Source organism: Staurois parvus, unplaced genomic scaffold (assembly GCF_062004578.1).
Source record: "Staurois parvus isolate SC_StPar_1 unplaced genomic scaffold, SC_StPar_1.0 ptg000089l, whole genome shotgun sequence".
Classification (NCBI taxonomy): domain Eukaryota; kingdom Metazoa; phylum Chordata; class Amphibia; order Anura; family Ranidae; genus Staurois; species Staurois parvus.
The window spans coordinates 3,502,166-3,525,277 of NW_028317885.1; the positions used below are offsets into that span (position 1 = coordinate 3,502,166).

The 23,112-nt window shown below is 43.0% G+C and overlaps 1 protein-coding gene across 1 annotated transcript in view; it reads left to right on the top strand.

Moving 5' to 3' along the window:
- FBN1 (fibrillin 1) overlaps positions 1–23,112 on the top strand; it is a 374,110-nt gene that overhangs the window by 151,350 nt on the left and 199,648 nt on the right. The window contains exon 6 of the mRNA XM_089670326.1: positions 13,200–13,397. Within this exon, the coding sequence (XP_089526452.1) occupies positions 13,200–13,397 (198 nt within the window). The remainder of the gene's footprint in view (positions 1–13,199; positions 13,398–23,112) is intronic.

A 23,112-nucleotide genomic window follows, 5' to 3' on the forward strand; every position in this document is an offset into this window, starting at 1 on the left:
TACAAGGGAGGAGCTGGTCAATGACCTGAAGAGAGCTGGGACCACAGTTTCAAAGGTCACTGTCGGTAGAACACTATGCCGTCATGGTTTCAAATCATTCATTGCACGGAAGGTTCTCCTGCTCAAGTCATCACATGTCCAGGCCCATCTGATGTTTGCCAATGACCATCTGGATGATCCAGAGGAGGCATGGGAGAAAGTCATGTGGTCAGATGAGACCAAAGAAGAACTTTTTGGTCTAAACTTCACTCGGCGTGTTTGGAGGAAAAAGAAGGATGAGTTGCATCCCAAGAACACCATCCCTACTGTGAAGCATAGGGGTGGTAACATATTGCTTTGGGAGTACTTTTCTGCGAAGGGGACAGGACGACAGCACTGTATTAAGGAGAGAATGAATGGGGCCATTTATTGTGAGATTTTGAGCAACAACCTCCTTCCCTCAGTCAGAGCATTGAAGATGGGTCGTAGCTGGGTCTTCCAACATGACAACGACCCGAAGCACACAGCCAGGATAACCAAGGAGTGGCTCCGTAAGAAGCATATCAAGGTTCTGGAGTGGCCTAGCCAGTCTCCAGACCTAAATCCAATAGAACATCTTTGGAGGGAGCTGAAACTCTGTGTTACTCAGCGACAGCCCCGAAACCTGACAGATCTAGAGGAGATCTGTGTGGAGGAGTGGGCCAAAATCCCTGTTGCAGTGTGTGCAAACCTGGTCAAGAACTACAGGAAACGTTTGACCTCTGTAATTGCAAACAAAGGCTTCTGTACCAAATATTAACACTGATTTTCTCAGGTGTTCAAATACTTATGTTCAGCAGTGCAAGACAAATAAATTCTTTAAAAATCATACAATGTGATTTCCTGAATTTATTTTTTTAATTCTGTCTCTGAGTGGGAATGCACCTACAATGTGAATTTCAGACCCCTCCATGATTTCTAAGTGGGAGAACTTGCAAAATCGTAGGGTGTTCAAATACTTCTGTTCCTCACTGTATACACACACTATATTGCCAAAAGTATTGGAATACCCCTTCAAATCATTGGATTCAGGTGTTCCAATCACTTCCATGGCCTCATGTGTAAAAATTTGAGTGGGGGGGTGGTTGAGTGAGGGCTTCGGTTCACACATTTGACAGGTACCTGCTCCCACATCCGCTGTGATCAGAAGCGGAAGTTGTCCCCGTAGCCTTCTGGCACACGTGGCAGGTCCCAGAAGACTACTCGTGCATGCTCAGTGGGCACCCGGCTGTGAAGCCGCAGCTGTCACAACCGGATGCCCACACTGAAGTTGCCAGCGCCAGGGACACAGGGTGGCTGGTGAACCCTGCCGGTGTGAAGACACTGCAGGATCAAGAGACAGGTGAGTGTCTGTATTTTAAAAGTCAGTAGCTAGAGTTTTTGTAGCTGATGATTTTTATTTTTTTTTTTAAGTTTGACTGGACCTCCGCTCTAAGAGCAGAAACAGGTAGGAATCTGCTACAATGTTTGTTAAAATCCTTGCAAAGTACATGGATCACCCAGAGGGGAATTTTTTTTCTCAGAAAAAGTGGAGTTGCACTTTAAAGCGGAGTTCCACCCAAAAGTGGAAGTTCCGCTTTAAAGATTGGCCCCCCGATCCCCATTAAGGATTGCCACCTTTGGGGAGCGGGTACCCGAAATTGAAAGGTACCTGCTCCCACTTCCGCTGCGATCACCTAGGCAATCAGAAGCGGAAGCTGTCCTCCCCCCTCCCTCCTCGTAGTCTTGTGGGACATGTGACAGGTCCCAGAAGACGACGGGGCCATTCAGAAAGTTCAGCGCTACTCGCACATGCGCAGTGTGTACCTGGCTGTGAAGTCACAAGCTGTCACAGCCGGGTGCCCACACTGAAGATGCCGGCACCTGTAATACAGGACGGCCGGTAAAACGAGATGCGGCGGGGGGCACCGCAGGATCGTGGGACAGGCAAGTGGCTACTTTTTAAAAGTCAGCAGCTACAGTTTTTGTAGCTGCTGACTTTTATTTTTTGCAGTGTGATTGGAACTTCTCTTTAAGCATGATTCCACACAAGTGCCTTTTAAAGCATAACAATCATCAAACAAGTATCACAGAAGAATATTTGTCGATCGTTTGGTTCCCTAAATCATTTTTTTGTAAGCTTAAAAATAAATGATAAAAAACAGCCTCAATCAACTTGCTGACAAGATTTCAGCAGTGTAAGTTCTGTAAGAAATGGCTAAAATCTTTCCTCACCTTTTTTTTGCTTCCAAGCATGTGGAGTTGATTTAACAACAGTTTAAAGTCTTAAACAATACATAGCACTGTGTTTACAACCTTTCTACAGTTGTTTTGACTGTATTATTTATTTCTGCTGTATTCCAACCCTTGTTAAACTATGTTTCCCAGCATCCTCTAGCTGGCCAGGCATGTGAAGAGCTAGGTTTTATGGCCACTGACTTGCACAACTTATTGGCAGGTTTTTTATAACTGCTGACTGGGAGAGCATACTGAGATTTTTTTTTTATTAAAAAAGCTATTGAAGCTAGTGGGCAGTATATTTAATTATCTGCCAGATGAAAGGGAAATAATATTATGAAAATTCATATTTGCTCTTCTCTTGGGTCCTATACACACTTTGCAAGGATTTTCTCATGGCAGCCAACCACCCACAAGTCTGTTTACCAAACTGGTAACTCATCTGTCACAATTAGATGGAAGGGATGTCTCTGGAGGGCTACTTACAGATATATTTTCTGGCTATGCATGAGTATTAATTCATAGATGTGATGCATCCTGTTGTGTTTTGATTTCAACTAACTTGACAGCATCTTCAAAGAAAGACGGGCGCACACAGATGATGTCTTCATACTTGAGTTAGTTTATTGAGCTTGCAGAAACAATATACAGCATGCACATCTACAGTTACGTCTTTTTATGGGTGAAACACATTAGAAGTGTGGCCTCAGGTGGGTATTTTGCGGTATGTGCTGTATGTTGTATCTTCAAGCTCAATAAACTAGAGTTTAAGGATGTGATCAGTGTGCGGCCCCTTTCTTTGAGGTTGCATGGGGCGTGGAGCCTGATCGGGCTTGTAGGCTTCGCACATGACTGTGCCACAGGGCTAAGGAGAATATGGGGGGTCTCGGACCAGGTGCTGTGCAGAGATCGCCTACCTTGACAGCATGTCAGACTAAAAATGCAGGATACAGGGCCTTTTCACAGTGTACTGCAATGAAACATATTGGCTTGAGCAAGTCCTACTGAAAACGATGGAGGACATTTAAGTAGACTGTCTTTTGTTTGAGGCTGTTTATTTTGTTTCTTTCATTTTAACTGCAATTTGGGGACAGATTTATTTTTTGTACGCATTTTGGTTAATACATTAGCTGCAATGGCAATGAACAAATCTGCAAATATTTAAAATGTGCTCCTTAGCACTTCTAAGTTTTGGAACAGTTCTAAGGTTAAATTTCTCCTCTGAGGTTCCATTTACACTTGAGCTGAGCATCTTTGGATATTTTTTAGGTGTTTTTCTGAGCATTTTGAGAACATTTTGGACTTGCTTTTTTTAATTGTTAATAAAACAACAATTGTTAATTGTTAATAAAAATCTAGTTACTAGGCTAGAAAACATGCAGAAAACACATTTCCATTGTTTTTCAATAGCTCCCTTTGAAGCTTACTCTGCCCCAAAAGAAACTTGTGCACTCGAGTGATGAGATTCAAGCAAATCCACAATCAAGTTTTAACATGCACCATTAAATGTAATGGAAATCGTAGCGTTGAGGGTTGAATCGCTTCTAATGAAGCTTCAAATCTCACAGGTTTCACATTTCAAAATCAAAAAATTTTATGTCATAAGGCCTAAATTAGCATTTGCAATTTTGGCACAACAGGACCACGCAAAACTAAAAACTGTTGCTTTGGTTGCTAAACAGATCCAAAGATTAAAGCAGTACTCAACTCCTTACCCCCCACCTCCATTTTTTTCCCCACTTACCTGTAGTGCTGTAATGCTCTACAAAGCATATACTCACCTGCACAGCAAATCCAGCTCTGTCCTGCTGCAAACTGCTATTCGGGTGGAGCACAGCATCTTGGTCCTCTTCAGCTGGCTGCCTCTTTTAGGTGAAGGAAGCCAACTTTAGTGATGTGTTGGATCCACCCCAGCCGCTCTGTGTGCTGATCCTGCAGCCTCTGGGAGATGTTAAGTATCCCAGGAGGCTGCAGGACAAGGTGCACATCAATCTGACTTAGTCTGGGATCTAAATGGAGGACGGGACTAAAAATTTTAAAAATCGATAGGAAAAAAAATTCCCTGCAGTTCTGCTTGGGGGATTGTTAAAGCAGAACAAATGTATTTTTGGGAGTTCCGCTTTAATACATATATGGCACACATGTGAACAGATTTGAGGCACATTTACTGTACTTCAATAAATGTTCCGCAATTTATTTTTGTCTTGTGTATTAATTTTGCTTTACTAGGAAATGAAGCAAAATAGACAGAGGTATGTCCTAAGTGAACAAGCCCACTAAGCCAGTGATAAAGATTTTTTGACAGCTGTTTGTTAAGTAGCACGAAATGTGACACATTCTGTAGTTAAAGAGAAACTCTACAGATAATGTAAATACACGTTTAAGTGATTTATATATGTGCCAAGTTTAGTTCACGGTAAATGTTTGCCAAAAAAAGGAGAAAATGTGTTAGATTTGGTCCCATGAGTTAGTATATAGGCCCATTTCATGTGATTAATACAGACCTAAAGGGAAACAATTTTGTTGCAAAAAAACTATTCCATCCAGAGGAACTGGATACCTTTCAAGAAATTCAGTAAACCTTATTACAGTCTAAATTTTCAGTTTTCTGAAAAAATTGGTGGTTAATTCAGCATGTCCTTTTTTTAAAGTTGACTTAGGCTAGGTTCAGACCTTTGGTGTTTTATTTATTTATTATTTATTTCAGGTACTTATATAGCGCTGTCAATTTACGCAGCGCTTTACATATATATTACACATTCACATCAGTCCCTAACCCTCAAGGGGTGTACAATCTAAGGTCCCTAACTCAAATTCATGTATACACATACTAGGGACAATTTAGACAGGAACCAATTAACCTACCAGCATGTCTTTGGAGTGTGGGAGGAAACTGGAGTATCCAGAGGAAACCCACGCAGGCACAGGGAGAACATGCAAACTCCAGGCAGGTGGTGCTGTGGTTGGGATTCGAACCAACGACCCTAGTACTGCCAGGCGAAAGTGCTAATCATTTAGCCACTGTGCTGCTGGGAATGTGTGCAAAATCACACCCTTTCCCAAATATGCAGGGCAACATGCTGCATTTTAGCAGACACCTGGCGACACCATTATTTTTAATGGCACCCTCACGCATCTGCAAACGTGGATGTCAGACTGCCATAGCACCATGCGGTTCGGTGCATTGTGGTTTTGGAAAAGGAACTTGCGAAAAATGCACTGACATGTGCCTGCGTTAGGTTTCCCCTGTAGGTGTGAGAAGCCTAACTGAAAAGCAGGATCTGCTTTTATTACCACCTGAGATTGTGAAGGAGATAAATTGGCAATTGGCAGAGCAATCAGTACATGTTTGGCCACAAATGATGTATTTATAATTTTTTTTATATATGATACTTATATACTGTTATACTCTTTTTTTTCTTGACTATATTTTCCTGTATGTTTATTTTAGGTCTATAATTTCACTTTAACTATGCTTGGATCTGTATATTATATTTGGATAAATAAAATTGCCCAAGTATTATTTCATGGTAAATCAACGTGATTTTTATTGCATCATGACAGTGTAGGATGACATAGTTTATGCTAAATCAGGAACAAAATGGGGTAAGCATTTTGTAATTCAAGATCTGACAATTGAGAATCTCCAAATGATCGCTTTCCCCACCCAGCAGTACCACAAATTAATTCCTGATTTAGTGGGTCACTGCTGGTCTAAATAAATTCTAGGGTGGTAATAAAGATACAGATATTTCCCTTTGGGAACTGGTATATCCAGAGAGAAGTAAACAGTGGTAGCCTCAATAAGTCTGTCAGTACACTTTAAATGCTTGTTCACATAGTGTGGTGACCGGTATTTTTCCACACTGGAATAGCACCAGTCACCACTAGGACACACTGCAATGTAGCCTGGAGCTGCAAGAAAATGAAGATATGCTACATTTTATCACAGTGCACAGGAAAGCACCGCATGTCACTGTACAGCAGCACAATGCACAATGCTGCTGTATGGTGACATGAATAAAGTGTCACTTTGCAAAGTTCACATAAAGTTCACAAAAAAAAAGAGCTGTGTGATGTGATAAAATGCGCATCATGCTGCCTAATGCTCACCACAGCTGGACTGAAGAGCTGACCACACACTTAACTGCTGGAGTTTAGTTTGTAAACAGTATAAATGGGCCCTTAAGGAGCACCTATCCTGTAACCTTGTGCCTGCGTAGGCAGAGGGCTCATTTCACAAAGCTGACACACCAGGATAAGGGTCTGTGTCAATGGGCTTTGGGCTTGTGTCAATGATATCAATTTGAGATGTGTCTGAGATCTTCCAGAATTCAATGACAGACACATCTGACCTGCAGTTGACCTCCTACTGACCTGCTTCTAGTAGGTTTTGCATTCCTATAGACTTGCATGGGAATGCAAAACCCATTTGAAGCAAGCCAGAGCCCATTGGACACATCGGGGTTTATTTACTAAAGCTGGAGAGTCCAAAATCAGACTCCCTTCTGCATAGAAACCAATCAGCTTCTAACCTCAGCTTGTTCAATGAAGCTTTGGCAATGAAACCTGGAAGCTGATTGGTTTCTATGCAGAAGGGAGTCTGATTTTGGACTCTCCAGCTTTAGTAAATAAACCCCATCCTGTCACTGTGCTCCTAAGAAGCTTGTTTGGTTCAAAGCTTCCCAGAATGCCCAACAAGCTCATGTCGGACTCTGGTTGAACATATAGAATCTAATGTAATAACATTTGCCCTAGTGAAAAAATGTTGTGCATTAATTGTCCACTGTATGATGCAGATTCTCCATGGTTTCGTTCTGGTACTTCCATCATACCATGAATAACATGCATAATATAGCATGTATCAAGAAGATGTGCTATGCCTTGTAGTTAGGGGCCTTCTCTAGAGCTTGGTACAATTTTACACAAATGTCATTTACAGGCTAAACTGGCAGCTTACTTAAGTTTTATTGAACATTGAGTTCAATGCCAAAGCCCCTCTGCCAGTGTCAATTATTGTTTTTTTCGCTTTCCTGCCAAGTTTCCACCATCCAACAATGACACATACAGTTATACAGATGTTAGCAATGTCATGGAAACAGAGGGGTTTTCTCCATCGATGGTGCTTGTTATTGCCATGACATAGTTTGTTACAAAGAATAATATGTATAAATCCTGATTGTTTGTGCTATGCACTCAGTAATTAGAGCAGGAAGCGTTGCAATACACATCAGAAACAATAAGCAATTGGATACCTCAGCAATAAACTTTTGAAATCACTCCAGATATTACAGCTAACATGGATAAACTGCTTTGAAAATGATTTTAAAGACAAGCAAGTGGCTTGTAAATATGCTGTTCTAATAGAATGGGTGAAAGCAGTATACAAAAATGAGATCTCAGTATGCCATTTATGAAGAACATAAAAGAATAACATTTTATTCTGCTTGATATTATTTTGTCTATAGTGCACACCATATAATTTGAAAGAATATAGAATGAATCCAAAAAAAAAAAAAAACAGAAAAAAAAAACCTAAAAATAAAAATTAAAAACATGTACACACGCTGGCTGAAAGTAGCATATACGCATTCATTTTATCAACATGTCTGTGAAGGTTCTTATTTGTCCAGGTCATGGTATAGCTAGTTCTAATTAGTTACATTCAACTGGACTTGTTCTGTAATGTTGAAGAGGATTCATAGCTTCTCCAAGCCATTTCTTCATCAGGAAGATTCTTAAACACCTTGGAATCTAGTCCAATCCAATCACCATGGAATCCAGTCCAATCCAATCATCATGAAATGTGTAGCTTTTGATTGTGCAAGAACAAGATAGAAGGTCTGAAAGTTGTAGAACCACTATGTTTACTGACATAATCCAGTTATTGGTGTCCAGAAACATGCATAGGTGTTCATATCTCAATTTACATGGCTACAGATGAGAATTTTTGGAAGAATGCTGTTGGTAAAACAGCATTACTGTATATGTGGAGGACAGATGGCGTTGAAGGCCCCCACTCCTTTTCAGGAACATCCATCCATGAACAGGGATTGTATACCATTATCAGCTTGTGTACCATGAATTAAGTAAACTTTAGATCTGTTTTTCAGATGTTATCTTTAATTTGTTGTAGTTATTAAAAGATAAATTATTCTGAGACTTAAAGCCTAACTCAAGGCAAAAAAAAAGGTTTTCCCATGCAGTGGGGCTATGCCCGTACTGCTCAGGTTAACTGCTCGTTTTTGTCTAGGGGATTGGAGAAAAGATATATACTTACCTAATCCTCCAATCCTCCCTGCACAAGACCGGTCCTTGTGAACCCTGACCCACCCTTGCATTCTAGCAGTCTTGTGTGGTGGACTGTTCATGATGTGAGGACGACAGGAACAGTCCACTGCTGAATCGTAGGGGAGTGCCATTTGCCTGAACAGAGGATCAGGTGAGTATACAGCTTTCTCCTCTCCCCTGAAAAACCAAGCAGTTAACCTGTTCAGTTTGGGTACAGCTCCACTGCATGGAAAACGTTTTTTTTACCATGCGGTTTCCATGCAGTTCCCGCGATTACACTACTGGATGAGATGCGTGGGGGTGCCAGAATGAATGGCACCCACTCAAGTCTTGCAAGAGAAATACGATGCGACTGCAAGTGGTTGCGGGTGCAGGAACACGCACAACCAGTCCGCAGCCGCAGGGCTAGTGTGAACCAGGGGTTAAAATGGAACATCACAAAAGCCCCGTTGAGTCCCCGTGAGCCTGATGTTGTCCCTAGTAAGCTGTGTGGGAGCTGTGTTGAGACCAGACTCCACAGCCAATGTCCTGTTGAGTCCCCGTGAGTCTGATGTTGTCCCTAGAAAGCTGTGTGGGGGTTGTGCTGAGGTCAGACCCCATCGCCAAGGTCCCGTTGAGTCCCGTGAGCCCGCTTACCGTGGGTGTCCCTACAGGCCGCATGTCACGTGCCATGAACTGTCCTGATTAAGTGTCTTTCATAGTTCAATAAAGCTTTGTGTGTTCCCCATCTTCTTTGTGTGTTCTGTCCTGCCTACGCTTCCGTCACAATCACTTTTTTTAAAAACAAAAGGAGAGTACAAGGAAAGGTTAGATTGTCAGTCAGGCTTCATATTGCTGTCTGTGCCCTAGTTAGAAGTTTTCCCTTGACTTCCTGCAACCACCATGGTATTGCTGTGTGACCAAGGTATTTACTTCTTCACTTTGGCACACATTCTCCATCAGTTTTTTTTAGATGATTCCCAGGAGGCTGTAGAGAGTATTACTGGCTCTATAGTAGGTTCTTCACAGAGACAGGAAACAAGAGGAAATTTCCCCAGGGGCAACTTGGACAGTAATAAAACCTGAATTGGGGTTAGGGTCACTACTGTATCCAAAACAAAAAATGTATTTCGTTATTTTAAATTACATTTACTTCTGGCTCCATTTTGTGATATCTGATCTCTTTTCAAAGATTCCCTGTAAGTCTTTTTCTAGTGTGATGTTCATTTCTAATGCAGTGGCGCAGGAAAGTAATCATGTGGTAAATGTGTGTCATGGTCTAGAAATGTGGTTCTTGGGCTGGCCAATAATATATCTAGTTGTTGTCCCATTGCTGTGTCATCCCATCTGGAGAACAGAACAAGGTGATTGACTCCTGAAAATGTAGGATGAAATGATCTGAACATAAATTGTATTGCAACTATTGATATGTATTATGTGACAACCACTGGCCGATATATACATTTAATGTATGGTAATAGGAACTAGAGCATTTTCTAGAAGAAAATTGTAGGTTACTCACTTTTACCTATGGTTCCAAGACTTCAGAAGTCTTCTACTAAGGTCACTGCACAAGAAGTCTTGACCTGGAAAAAGTGACTTAAAAGAGCAATTTATTTAGTGTTTCTTTTTTGTGTACAAAAATACTGTAAGTTCTAAATTTTTTTAGATGATGTGTGTGTTTTTTTAAGTGTGTCTGTAGGTATAAAAGCAATACTTTAGCTGGCTACATCTCATTATCTGCGGTTGAGCTCCCTGAGAGCCCCTAAATCCAGAGCACTTGGATATGCAAATAGTGACCATCTCCTGAGGTCATTAGCTCCAGAATTCGTCTCCTACTTCATGTGCATTATCCCAAACACATCACTGTTGTGGGGCCCTACTGGCCAACAATAAGACGAGAGGTGAGAAGACATACTACAGTTGTTTAAACAACAGAGTATGCTGGGTTTAGGTTGGAGGATCAGACGTCATCAATCATATCTCTGTTTTCACCAATCTCATAATCTGATCGATCAAAAATCCAATCAAATTCAACAAAGAATCTTAGTTCTGCCAGTCGATGCAACACTGTCAATATTTTCCAACCCGGCTGATCAACTCAGTTTGATCAAATCTAAATTGACTCTAAATTGATCAGATGGGAAGTTACAGCTATTGAGTTGTTTGCCGATTTGATTGTTTTGATCGATCGGATAATAAAATTGACGCATGTATGGCCACCATTAGAAGAGTGAAATATGTGTTTAATATGGCAGCATATATCATTTCACATAATGGAAAGACTTCAGTATTTCCTAAAATGTTAGGTTACTGCATCCCAAACAAAAAAAATCTGCAACAGAGGTCCTTTTAGTGTTCAAATATGATGTAATTTAGTTAAAGGAGATATATGGGATTTAAAAATAAATAAACACACATACTCACTTCCGTGCTGCAGCTGTCACACATTGACTCTAAGACTGAGAACTGAGTGATCAAAGGACTGTAAATTACTCAGTTTTCGGTCTACTCCAGGTAGAGAGCAGTGACTTTCAGTCATTGCTCTCCACTCTGCCCCTCCAGTGCTCACTGGAATGCCAGGCCATAGAAGGGGCATGAGCGTCTTGCTTCAGCCTTCAGCCTTGTGCTGAAAGATGGAGCCAGCTGTGAATCAGACAGTGGGGTGAATCCCGATAATATAGCTGGGATACTTCCCAAGCATGGATCAGCTGTGCACCATCAGTTATCAATAGCCCACTATTAGGGGCCACATCTAGACAAAAGTAATTATACTCCAGCGACCCACAAGTATGGCCGAAAAAGTGTTAATCATACTTCTCATTAAAGGAAACTGATACAGAGAGGATTATACCTGCTCCAATGGTGACCTATTCTGTAAAATCCTGTTTGCTAGGCTGTCATACTGAGCCTTTTGTTTGATACTTCACTGACCATGAAGAAGTATACAGATGAGGATATCTGACTTTTCTCTGATTTCTGATCTGCATATTTGTCCCACGTCATTGACTGAGGAAGTATTAAAGCGGTAGTAAGCCGCCACAAAAATAACAAAAAATCAGCCCCCCTGCAGGTTTAAGTTTTAATGTACTAGTATGCACCACATACTAACACATTATGACAGACTTACCTGCACACGGAGCCCTCCAGTGCATTGCTGTTATGGCTTCCTGGTGCTTCCATCTTCACCCCCTCTTCTTTCCGGATTCAATGGCTCCGGCTGTATGGATGACCCCTGCACAGAGCTTTGAAGGAATGGCATGGGTATGCCGTCCTTTCAAAATGTATGCATCGTGACTTAACTGGCTGCATCCCATGTGAATATCTCCTAAACACTGCACGTTTAGGAGATATTTACTGTACCTACAGGCAAGCTTTATTATAGGCTGTAGGTACATGCAAGGCAGATTGGAACAGGATAGATATTACCGCTTAGTGTTTTCCATGTTGGTCAGACGAGAGAGTTATCTGCATGTAGCTTATACATCTGTGTGCATTTCATGCTAATGCCAACGTTTTTGGACAGAATCAGTAGAAACATTGGTAAGACTTCATGTGCTTGTTTCCGTTTTTGATTGTGTTCCACACATTAAATTGGAATCTACAATGAGGCAAATGCTTGCTTAGTGTTGTGAAGTATAAAAAATAATACATTCCTAGTGAAAGCTTGGAAACAACAGTTCATATCCTTTACGGAAGTCCATCTGCGCCTAGATTTCTTCCTTGTTAATGAAAAACTCTCTAGCATTCTTTAAGATATCCAGGAGAGATTTCTTAAAACATGGACTCTGTGGATTCAACATGCCCATCCTGCTATACAAATAGGCAGTTTTACTTTACTATAACTTTGGAGGCCCCATAGCCCCAAGTTCAAGCGCTTTTGACATTCTCCTTTTGTTCCTTTCTTGTCTCCCCCACTTCTTCTGCTTCTTCTCTCACCCTACTGGCTCTCCTGCAGGGATGATTTACAATGTGTTCCATGTATTTCTTGGTTCGACTATATACTTTGGGCATTCCAAAAGCTACTACTTTTCTTGCTATTGTCAGATATTAGGCAATAGGTGTATAGTTCCTCATCCTTTCCTTGCGCTGATTTATCAACATGATACGGCTGATGTTTTTTTTTTACATGACATTTACATTGTCACCAATTATAGATATTTTTTTGTGCATGACTGGTTTTGATCTGTTAACTCCTATTGTTTTATTTATTTATTTCAGGTACTTATATAGCGCCATCACATTACGCAGTGCTTTTACATATACATTGTACATTCACATCGGTCCCTAACCCTCAAGGGGTGTACAATCTAAGGTCCCTAACTCACATACATACACATTCTAGGGCCAATTTAGACAGGAGCCAATTAACCTACCAGCATGTCTTTGGAGTGTGGGAGGAAACCGGAGTACCCCGAGGAAACCCACGCAGGCACAGGGAGAACATGCAAACTCCAGGCAGGTGGTGCCGTGGTTGGGATTTGAACCGGCAACCCTAGTACTGCCAGGCAGAAGTTCTAACCACTTAGCCACTGTGCTGCCCATTTATATCTTTGCTTGTAGGCATGATAGCGGTTGCGTATTTTCTAAAATCAAAACGTAATCAATAAAAATGTATTGAAAGGAAAAATAATTACTAATAAATGCGTTTGCTGGAGGCAATTTCTTATGCATCTTTATTCTTTTATTTGCAGATTACAGGACCGGACCTTGTTTCACCGTTATCAGCAACCAGATGTGTCAGGGTCAGTTGAGTGGCATAGTTTGTACAAAGACACTATGCTGTGCTACAGTGGGAAGAGCATGGGGCCACCCTTGTGAGATGTGCCCAGCCCAGCCACATCCCTGCCGCCGTGGCTTTATTCCAAACATTCGAACAGGAGCGTGTCAAGGTATGCAGTCTACATGGAGCTGCTGCAACTGCTAATATATTGATGTTGACTGAGTTAGAGCAGTTTGGACAGGCTGCCTTGTTTCATACCCCGGCATTTGCACAGAGAATGGAAAATCATTGTCAGATGCATTACCTAACGACTGTATACAAGAATGATGTAGAAAGGGGGGTGTGGGACATTAGCAAGTGAGGTCAAGACAAGCCAAAGCCTTAATGAATTTTACACTGACAAGAATCCCTCCGTGTATCAGAAAAAAGGATTTTTTAACATGTCTGACAGTTGTTTTACTTAAAACAAAGCAACAACCTCATGCAACATACATGGGACGCTGCCTTTTTATTGGTCAGCTGATTGATTGCTTTAAACTGACAAGAGGTGTGAAAACGTTACTTAACCACCTATGTCTGCAATACATGCTTAATTCTGCTAGAGCGAGCAGCTGATTGAAATCATTGCCTTTGCCCAGATGTTACTCACTTCGTTCTGAGCATGCCTCCTGATAGAGAGCTCTGACACAGTTTTTGGCTTTTGCTCTAATACTTCCAGCTGTATAAATTCTTTTATTGTCTGGATGTCTGGCAGGAAGCAGCAGAAAGTTAACAGAGGCAGCCATATAACTAAACTGTTGAGTAATCTAACTTTCCAGTACTGCGGGGGATGGGGGGGGGTATTTTGTAAAGGTTTATGCATTTCTTTTCATGGGCGCATTAAAAAAACAATACATGTATTAGTCAACTAAACAGGGTTAAAATTCACACTGAGGTTACTTAATTTTTACTTCTCTTTTGTGTTCTTTTTTTTAGGGTAAATTTTGGTAGTTATTTTAGGGTGAGATTAAATTGTATTTCCACTTTTGCAGTCAAAGTTGAGAAAACCTAACTGTAAGTTTGTTATGCGTTCTCATTCACACAGTATACCTAAAAAAAAAGATAAAAATATTTTTAAAAAGTCTTACAGTTTAGATGTTTCTTGGGAGAAGGTGTCATGGCTGACTGCAAGCATTTCTCAACAAATTCAGAGGGAGTCTGTCCCAGTAGAGAGGCTAAGGACAGGCTGAGCTTCCTCTCATGAACACAAAATGGAGAAGCCCAGCTTTTATGTCTTTAACCCTTTGTTAGGACAGACAGTGTTCAAATCTATAAGATATTAATAAGTGTCTCCATTCACATCCCAAAATGCCAACATCCCTAAAACAGCATATACCACACAACAGTGATTTTGGATTGGGACTTTGCAGGCATTTCAATTAGATCAGGGCTTGAAATTTCCACTCGCCTGCTTGCCAATGGCGAGTGGAAATTATGGTGGGGGCGAGTGTGTTCGCCAGGGCCGTCTTGCTAAGCAGGCTCGGAGCTCAGGCCGGATCTGTCATTGGCACTGGGAGCCGTCAGACTGCTCAATAGCTGAGCACAGTGAAAGCAAAGCAAGGAGTGTGCTGTGCTCTCTGCCTCCCCCTAGAGTGCAGTACCCGGATCTGAGAGTGAACAATGAAGTACTGCAACTTTTTATGGGGGGGGGTGTGTGTGTACGTGTACATGTATGTGTGTTTGTGTGTGTCTGTGTATGCATGTACAATTTTACATGTGTCTATGTGTATGTACATGTGTGTATCTGTACATGTGTCTGCGTGTATGTACATGTATATGTGTGTGTACATGTGTCTGTGTGTGTATGTACATGTGTGTGTGTGTTTGTACGTACATATGTCTGTGTGTACATGTGTCTGTGTATGTATGTACATGTGTCTGTGTATGTATGTACGTGTCTGTGTGTATGTACATGTATCTGTGTGTGTGCATATCTGTACGTGCCTGTGTGTGTATACACGTATCTGTATGTGTGTGTGTGTACATGTGTCTCTGTGCGTGTGTGTACATGTTTCTGTGTGTATGTGTGTGTGTATGTACATGTCTGTGTGTGTGTACAGGTATCTCTGTTTGTGTGTGTTTGTTGGTGGCGAGTAACTCTAAGGCAGCGGTTCTCAACCTGGGGGTCGCGACCCCTTTGGGGGTCGAACGACCATTTCCCAGGGGTCGCCTAAGACCATCGGAAAACACATATTTCCGATGGTCTTATTAACCGAGACACCGCAGCAGTCTCCGGCGATGTGTGGGCGGGATGATACGCTGCTGTCACCTGGCCACACCTCCGGGATCGCTCAGCAGCTCCGCCTCCTCGCCGCTGATTGGCCACCGGAACTGTAACTCAGGAGAGGCACACAGGCGGCCAATCACCGGCGAGGAGGTGGAGCTTGGAGAGGAGGAGCCGAGCGGCAGCGCGCGTACATCAAAGAAGACCAAGGGAGCTGCCGGAGCGAGTGAAGAGGAGAGCGGCCAGAGAAGGAAGACAGCTGACAGGTAAGTGAGAGAGCGAGCCCAGGCTGGAGCAGGGGTCAGCAAAGTAAGTATCATTGGTGTCAGTGGGAGGAATAGTGCCCCATCATTTGTGTGACTAATACCAACGATGGGGCACTATTCCTCCCCCCACTGACACCAACGATGGGGCACTATTCCTCCCCCCACTGACACCAACGATGGGGCACTATTCCTCCCCCCACTGACACCAACGATGGGGCACTATTCCTCCCCCAACTGACACCAACGATGGGGCACTATTCCTCCCCCCACTGACACCAACGATGGGGCACTATTCCTCCCCCCACTGACACCAACGATGGGGCACTATTCCTCCCCCCACTGACACCAACGATGGGGCACTATTCCTCCCCCCACTGACACCAACGATGGGGCACTATTTCCCCCCCCCTGACCCCAATGATGGGGCACTATTCTCCCCTCCACCACACTGACATCAATGATGGGGCACTATTCCTCCCACTGACACCAATGATGGGGCACTATTCCTCCCCCCACTGACACCAACGATGGGACACTATTCCCCCCCCCCCTGACCCCAATGATGGGGCACTATTCTCCCCTCCACCACACTGACATCAATGATGGGGCACTATTCCTCCCACTGACACCAATGATGGGGCACTATTCCTCCCACTGACACCAATGATGTGGCACTATTCCTCCCACTGACACCAGTGATGGGGCACTACTCCCACTGACACCAGTGATGGGGCACTACTCCCCCCACTGACACCAGTGATGGGGCACTATTCCTCCCACTGACACCAATGATGGGGCACTACTCCCCCCACTGACACCAATGATGGGGCACTACTCCCCCCACTGACACCAATGATGGGGCACTATTCCTCCCACTGACACCAATGATGTGGCACTATTCCTCCCACTGACACCAGTGATGGAGCACTACTCCTCCCACTGACACCAGTGATGGGGCACTACTCCCCCCACTGACACCAGTGATGGAGCACTACTCCCCCCACTGACACCAATGATGGGGCACTACTCCTCCCACTGACACCAATGATGGGGCACTACTCCTCCCACTGACACCAATGATGGGGCACTATTCCTCCCACTGACACCAATGATGTGGCACTATTCCTCCCACTGACACCAGTGATGGGGCACTACTCCCCCCACTGACACCAGTGATGGAGCACTACTCCCCCCACTGACACCAATGATGGGGCACTACTCCCCTTACTGACACCAATGATGGGGCACTATTCCTCCCACTGACACCAATGATGGGGCACTATTCCTCCCACTGACACCAACGATGGGGCACTATTCCTCCCACTGACACCAACGATGGGGCACTATTCCTCCCACTGACACCAACGATGGGGCACTATTCCTCCCACTGACACCAACGATGGGGCACTATTCCTCCCACTGACACCAACGATGGGGCACTATTCCTCCCACTGACACCAGTGATGGGGCACTATTCCTCCCACTGACACCAGTGATGGGGCACTATTCCTCCCACTGACACCAGTGATGGGGCACTATTCATCCCACTGACATCAGTGATGGGGCACTATTCCTCCCACTGATACCAACGATGGGGCACTATTCCTCCCACTGACATCAGTGATGGGGCACTATTCCTCCCACTGACACCAGTGATGGGGCACTATTCATCCCACTGACATCAGTGATGGGGCACTATTTCTCCCACTGATACCAACGATGGGGCACTATTCCTCCCACTGATACCAATGATGGGGCACTATTCCTCCCACTGATACCAACGATGGGGCACTATTCCTCCCACTGATACCAACAATGGGGCACTATTCCTCCCACTGACATCAGTGATGGGGCACTATTCCTTCCACTGACACCAATGACATGGCACTACTCCTCCCACTGCAAAATTACAGTTATGAAGTAGCAATGAAAATAATTTTATGGTTGGGGGTCACCACAACATGAGGAACTGTATTAAGGGGTCGCGGCATTAGAAAGGTTGAGAACCACTGCTCTAAGGCCTGGCTGGTAGCTCAGGACTTGAAATTTTAAGCCCTGTACTAGATTATACATAAAATACAAATTTTATTTGTCACGATACAAAAAAAAACATTAAATTTAGTCTTTTAAAACATCTAGTGATAACAGTATAACTTGGGTAACAATTTCTCATATTGGGACACATTTCGAGATATACTCTTCTGCAAGGCAAATGAGATGGTACAGAAAACTAGGTAGAAACAATATCACAGCTAATCCTCATTCATGGAAAGAGTATTATCCGTATATTTTTTTTACATGGGTGACATGATATACAACTGATAAAAACACATCACACTGGAGGGGTGAACATCCAGGATATAACTGATCATAAGATCTACCAGCACAGTAAAAACTGGTTAACCTCTTTACACCAAGAGTATGCATATATGCGGCCTCTCAGTGGATGGGTATTGACATCAAGAGGGCGCATATAGGTGTACAAAAATATAAACAAAACCTGTACCGAAATGTAAAAAAACCTGTGCTGAGAGCGTGTGTCCTGCGCGCTCCTGGCAACAGCTACTGGCGCCTATCGGAAAGCTCCCGGTTGCTGTGACAGCCCGTCATGGCTGTCACATCATCATAAACCTCACTCCACCTCCCGGCATCAGAAACTCCTTAACCACTTCCAGTCCGGACACTTTTACCCCCTTCCTGTCCAGGCCAATTTTCACCTTTCAGCGCTATCACACTTTGAATGACAATTGCGCGGTCATGCAACACTGTACCCATATGAATTTTTTAGCATTTTTTTTGAGACAGATAGTTTTATTTTGGTGGTATTTATTCACCACTGGGATTTTTATTTAATTTTTTGCTATATAAATGAAAAAGTCCAAAAATTTTGAAAAAAAGTGTTTTTCTTATAAAATTTTGCAAATAAATAATATTTCATCATAAATCTTGGCCAAAATTTATTCAGTTATCTGTTTAGTAAAAAAAATAACCAAATTAAGTTTATAACCAAAAATTATAATTATTGAAAAATTGTTTTTACATTTTTATTTTATTTTTTTGTATTATTATTTATGTTTTTTTTTTCTACATACTGTCACCCTAGCAGTACAATTTCACCATGGTGACACTACTACTTGTGGGGGGTGATGAAGATTTTTTTTTTTTTTTACACAGATTGCTTTTACACCCATAAAGGCTGTAAAAGCAATAATTTCTCCTTCTGTCTGGCAGCCATTGAGAACTACTGTTTGAGCTGTGATTGGTCACAGCTTGTCACATGGTACAAGGCTGTTGTGAATAGCCTTGTACCATGTGACCTCTGTGATCATTCACAGATTTCACACTTAGTAAGCAATGATGTCAGAAATGACATCTTGCTTACTAATCTGCATGTGATCACTGATTAGCCAATCAGTGATCATATGATCGGGACCTCGCACAAAGGAGGACACAGCGGGCACCAGATTGCGGTGCTGCGCGCTACCAGGGAGCACGCACAGTCCAGAATGGCGGCAACCCGCCCCTGGACTGCCACCGTCTGGCCGTTTATATACAGCGGCCGGACGGTAAGTGGTTAAACGGCTGGGAGGTGCCGGTGTTAAAGGGTTAATTATAACAAACGCAGCTCCACAGCCCCCTCATAAACAAAGGAAATGGCATAGGATTTTTCAGTGCTGCAGTTTCCAGAAAAGAGCATGACTAGTGCACCCGAGATAGGTTCATCCAGACCCCACTACACCACCATTACCCTTCCATACCAATCCCCTTTACTTACTATACTTACAGAAAACACAACACCAATTTTGGAGTAAAATGGCCAACACGGCCTTTTATTAACAAATCAAGTTTAAACACATCAACCATTCCTTATAACAGAAAACATAAAGAGTTGTCGTTGGTCTCTGAAGGCACCCCCAAAACGATCCGAAATGCACCTGCGGACAACCATATTCCACTAGGCCTCCAGCCGCAACCAACCAGCTCGGAGACAACCATACCGTCCGCAGTGCAGCACCACCACCTTCCAGTTAAACCTTGGTTAACTGGAATGTTCCCGGGCACACCATACCAACGATGGGTCCCACACCATTTTGTACCTCCAAGATAAGAACCGCCTCCAAAGACCAACCACCACCCAGGAACCGAAATAACCCCCTCCCCCAGGAGGAACTCAACACTCACCAAACAGGGAGGGCGGGAGGGAAGCTCTCTCTCCCACGTCCAGCTCCCAACTGACGCCCCTCCCCAGGACACCCCACCCTAAAGTGCAGAAAACCCCATCTACACTCTCCTCTACCAACCAGATCCCCCAGCTATCCTTTACCAACCCTAATACTATCATTAACCCCTTACACATCTTCCTTCCCACTCTGGGCCTAGTCATGCCTTTTTTTTTGCATTTTTTAAAATTCTTTAAATATCAATTTTCAGTATACAGAAAAGAACACAAAATGACAAAAACAATGCGCTCGGGTGTCCATTTATGAAAGAGAGAAAAAAATTTGAGATCCTGAGGATCACAGCTGATCTCTCAGGTGTGCCAGTTTATGAAACTGAGGTGAGGAGCAGAGAACACACCCTTCTGTCATTCACTTTTACAGTAATGGCCATTTTTCGTAGGCGAGATCTGAAGATCTCACTGGCCATCTCTTAAAAATATCTCCGTCACAGATTCCCCAGCCCAGAGCTGGAGAATATGGGTGAGAAGCTGCTGTGATGTGAGGAAGAAGGCTGCTTTCTTCCTAATATCAGCACCAGAGGTGTTAAACATTGATATAAATTATAACTGTATATGTTTATGTATGTATAAATGCATATTTGTGTTTTATATATACTGAACAGTATATATATATATATATATATATATATATATATATATATATATATAGACAGTGAGGCACAGAAGTATTTGAACACCCTGTGATTTTGCAAGTTCTCCCACTTAGAAATCATGCAGGGGTCTGAAATTCACATTGTATGTGCATTCCCACTCTGAGAGACAGAATTAAAAAAAAAAATTCAGGAAATCACATTGTATGATTTTTAAAGAATGTATTTGTCTTGCACTGCTGAACATACAGTCATGGCCGAAATTGTTGGCACCCTTGATATTTTTCCTGAAAATCAAGTATTTCACACAAAAAAGGTATTGCATTAACACATGTTTTGCTATACACATGTTTATTCCCTTTGTATGTATTGGAACAAATATAAAACAGAGGCAGAAAAGCAAATATGACATAATGTCACACAAAACCCCAAAAATGGGCTGGACAAAAGTATTGGCACCCTTAACTTAATATTTGGTTGCACACCCTTTGGAAAACATAACTGAAATCAGTCGCTTCCTATAACCATCAATAAGCTTCTGACACCTCTCACCCGGAATTTTGGACCACTCTTCCTTTGCAAACAGCTCCAGGTCTCTCTTATTGGAAGGACACCTTTTCCCAACAGCAATTTTAAGATCTCTCCACAGGTGTTCAATGGGATTTAGATCTGGGCTCATTGCTGGCCACTTCAGAACTCTCCAGCGCTTCTTTGCCATCCATTTCTGAGTGCTTTTTGACGTATGTTTGGGGTCATTGTCCTGCTGGAAGACCCAGGATCTTGGACGCAAACCCAGCTTTCTGACACTGGGCCCTACAGTGCGACCCAAAATCCTTTGGTAATCCTCAGATTTCATGATGCCTTGCACACAGTCAAGGCACCCAGTGCCAGAGGCAGCAAAACAACCCCAAAACATCATTGAACCTCCACCATATTTTACCGTAGGTACTGTGTTTTGTTCTTTGTAGGCCTCATTCCGTTTTCGGTAAACAGTAGAATGATGTGCTTTACCGAAAAGCTCTATCTTGGTCTCATCTGTCCACAAGACGTTTTCCCAGAAGGCTTTTGGCTTACTCAAGTACATTTTGGCAAACTGTAGTCTTGCTTTTTTATGTCTCTGTGTCAGCAGTGGGGTCCTCCTGGGTCTCCTGCCATAGCGTTTCATTTCATTTAAATGTCGACGGATAGTTCGCGCTGACACTGATGCTCCCTGAGCCTGCAGGACAGCTTGAATGTCTTTGGAACATGTTTGGGGCTGCTTATCCACCATCCGGACTATTCTGCGTTGCAATCTTTCATCAATTTTCCTCATCCGTCCACGACCAGGGAGATTAGCTACAGTGCCATGGGTTGCAAACTTCTTGATAATGTTGCGCACTGTGGACAAAGGCAAATCTAGTTCTCTGGAGATGGACTTGTAACCTTGAGATTGTTGATATTTTGCCACAATTTTGGTTCTCAGGTCCTCAGACAGTTCTCGTCTCCTCTTTCTGTTGTCCATGCTTAGTGTGGCACAGACAGACACACAATGCAAAGGTTAAGTGAACGTCTCTCCTTTTTATCTGCTTTCAGGTGTGATTTCTATATTGCCCACACCTGTTACTTGCCCCAGGTGAGTTTACAGGAGCATCACATGCTTGTAACATTCTTATTTATCCGCAGTTGTGAAAGGGTGCCAATACTTTTGTCCAGCCCATTTTTGGAGGTTTGTGTGACATTATGTAGAATTTGCTTTCTTTCCTCCCTTTTTTTGTTTTGTCCCAATACACACAAAGGGAATAAACATGTGTATAGCAAAACATGTGTTAATGCAATACGTTTCGTGAGAAATACATGATTTCCTGGAGAAATATCAAGGGTGCCAACAATTTCGGCCATGACTGTAAGTATTTGAACACCTAAGAAACAGCAAGAATTCTGGCTCTCAAAGACCTGTTACTGTGCCTTTAAAAAGTCCACCTCTACTCCACTCATTAATCTAACTTAGTAGCACCTGTCTGAGCTCTTTAAAGACACCTGTCCACCCCACAGTCAGTCAGACGCCAACTACTACCATGGGCAAGACAAAGGAGCTGTCAAAAGACACCAGAGACAAAATTGTGGACCTCCACAAGGCTGGAAAGGGCTACGGGGAAATTGCCAAGCAGCTTGGTGAAAATAGATCAACTGTTGGAGCAATTGTTAGAAAATGGAAGATGCTAAAGACGACTGTCAGTCTCCCTCGGACTGGGGCTCCATGCAAGATCTCACCTCGTGGGGTATCACTGATGATAAGAAAGGTGAGGAACCAGCCGAGAACTACAAGGAAGGAGCTGGTCAATGACATGAAGAGAGCTGGGACCACAGTTTCAAAGGTCACTGTCGGCAGAACACAACGGCGTCATGGTTTCAAATCATGCATTGCACTGAAGATTCCCCTGCTCAAGTCATCACATGTCCAGGCCCATCTGAAGTTTGCCAATGACCATCTGGATGATCCAGAGGAGGCATGGGAGAAAGTCATGTGGTCAGATGAGACCAAAGTA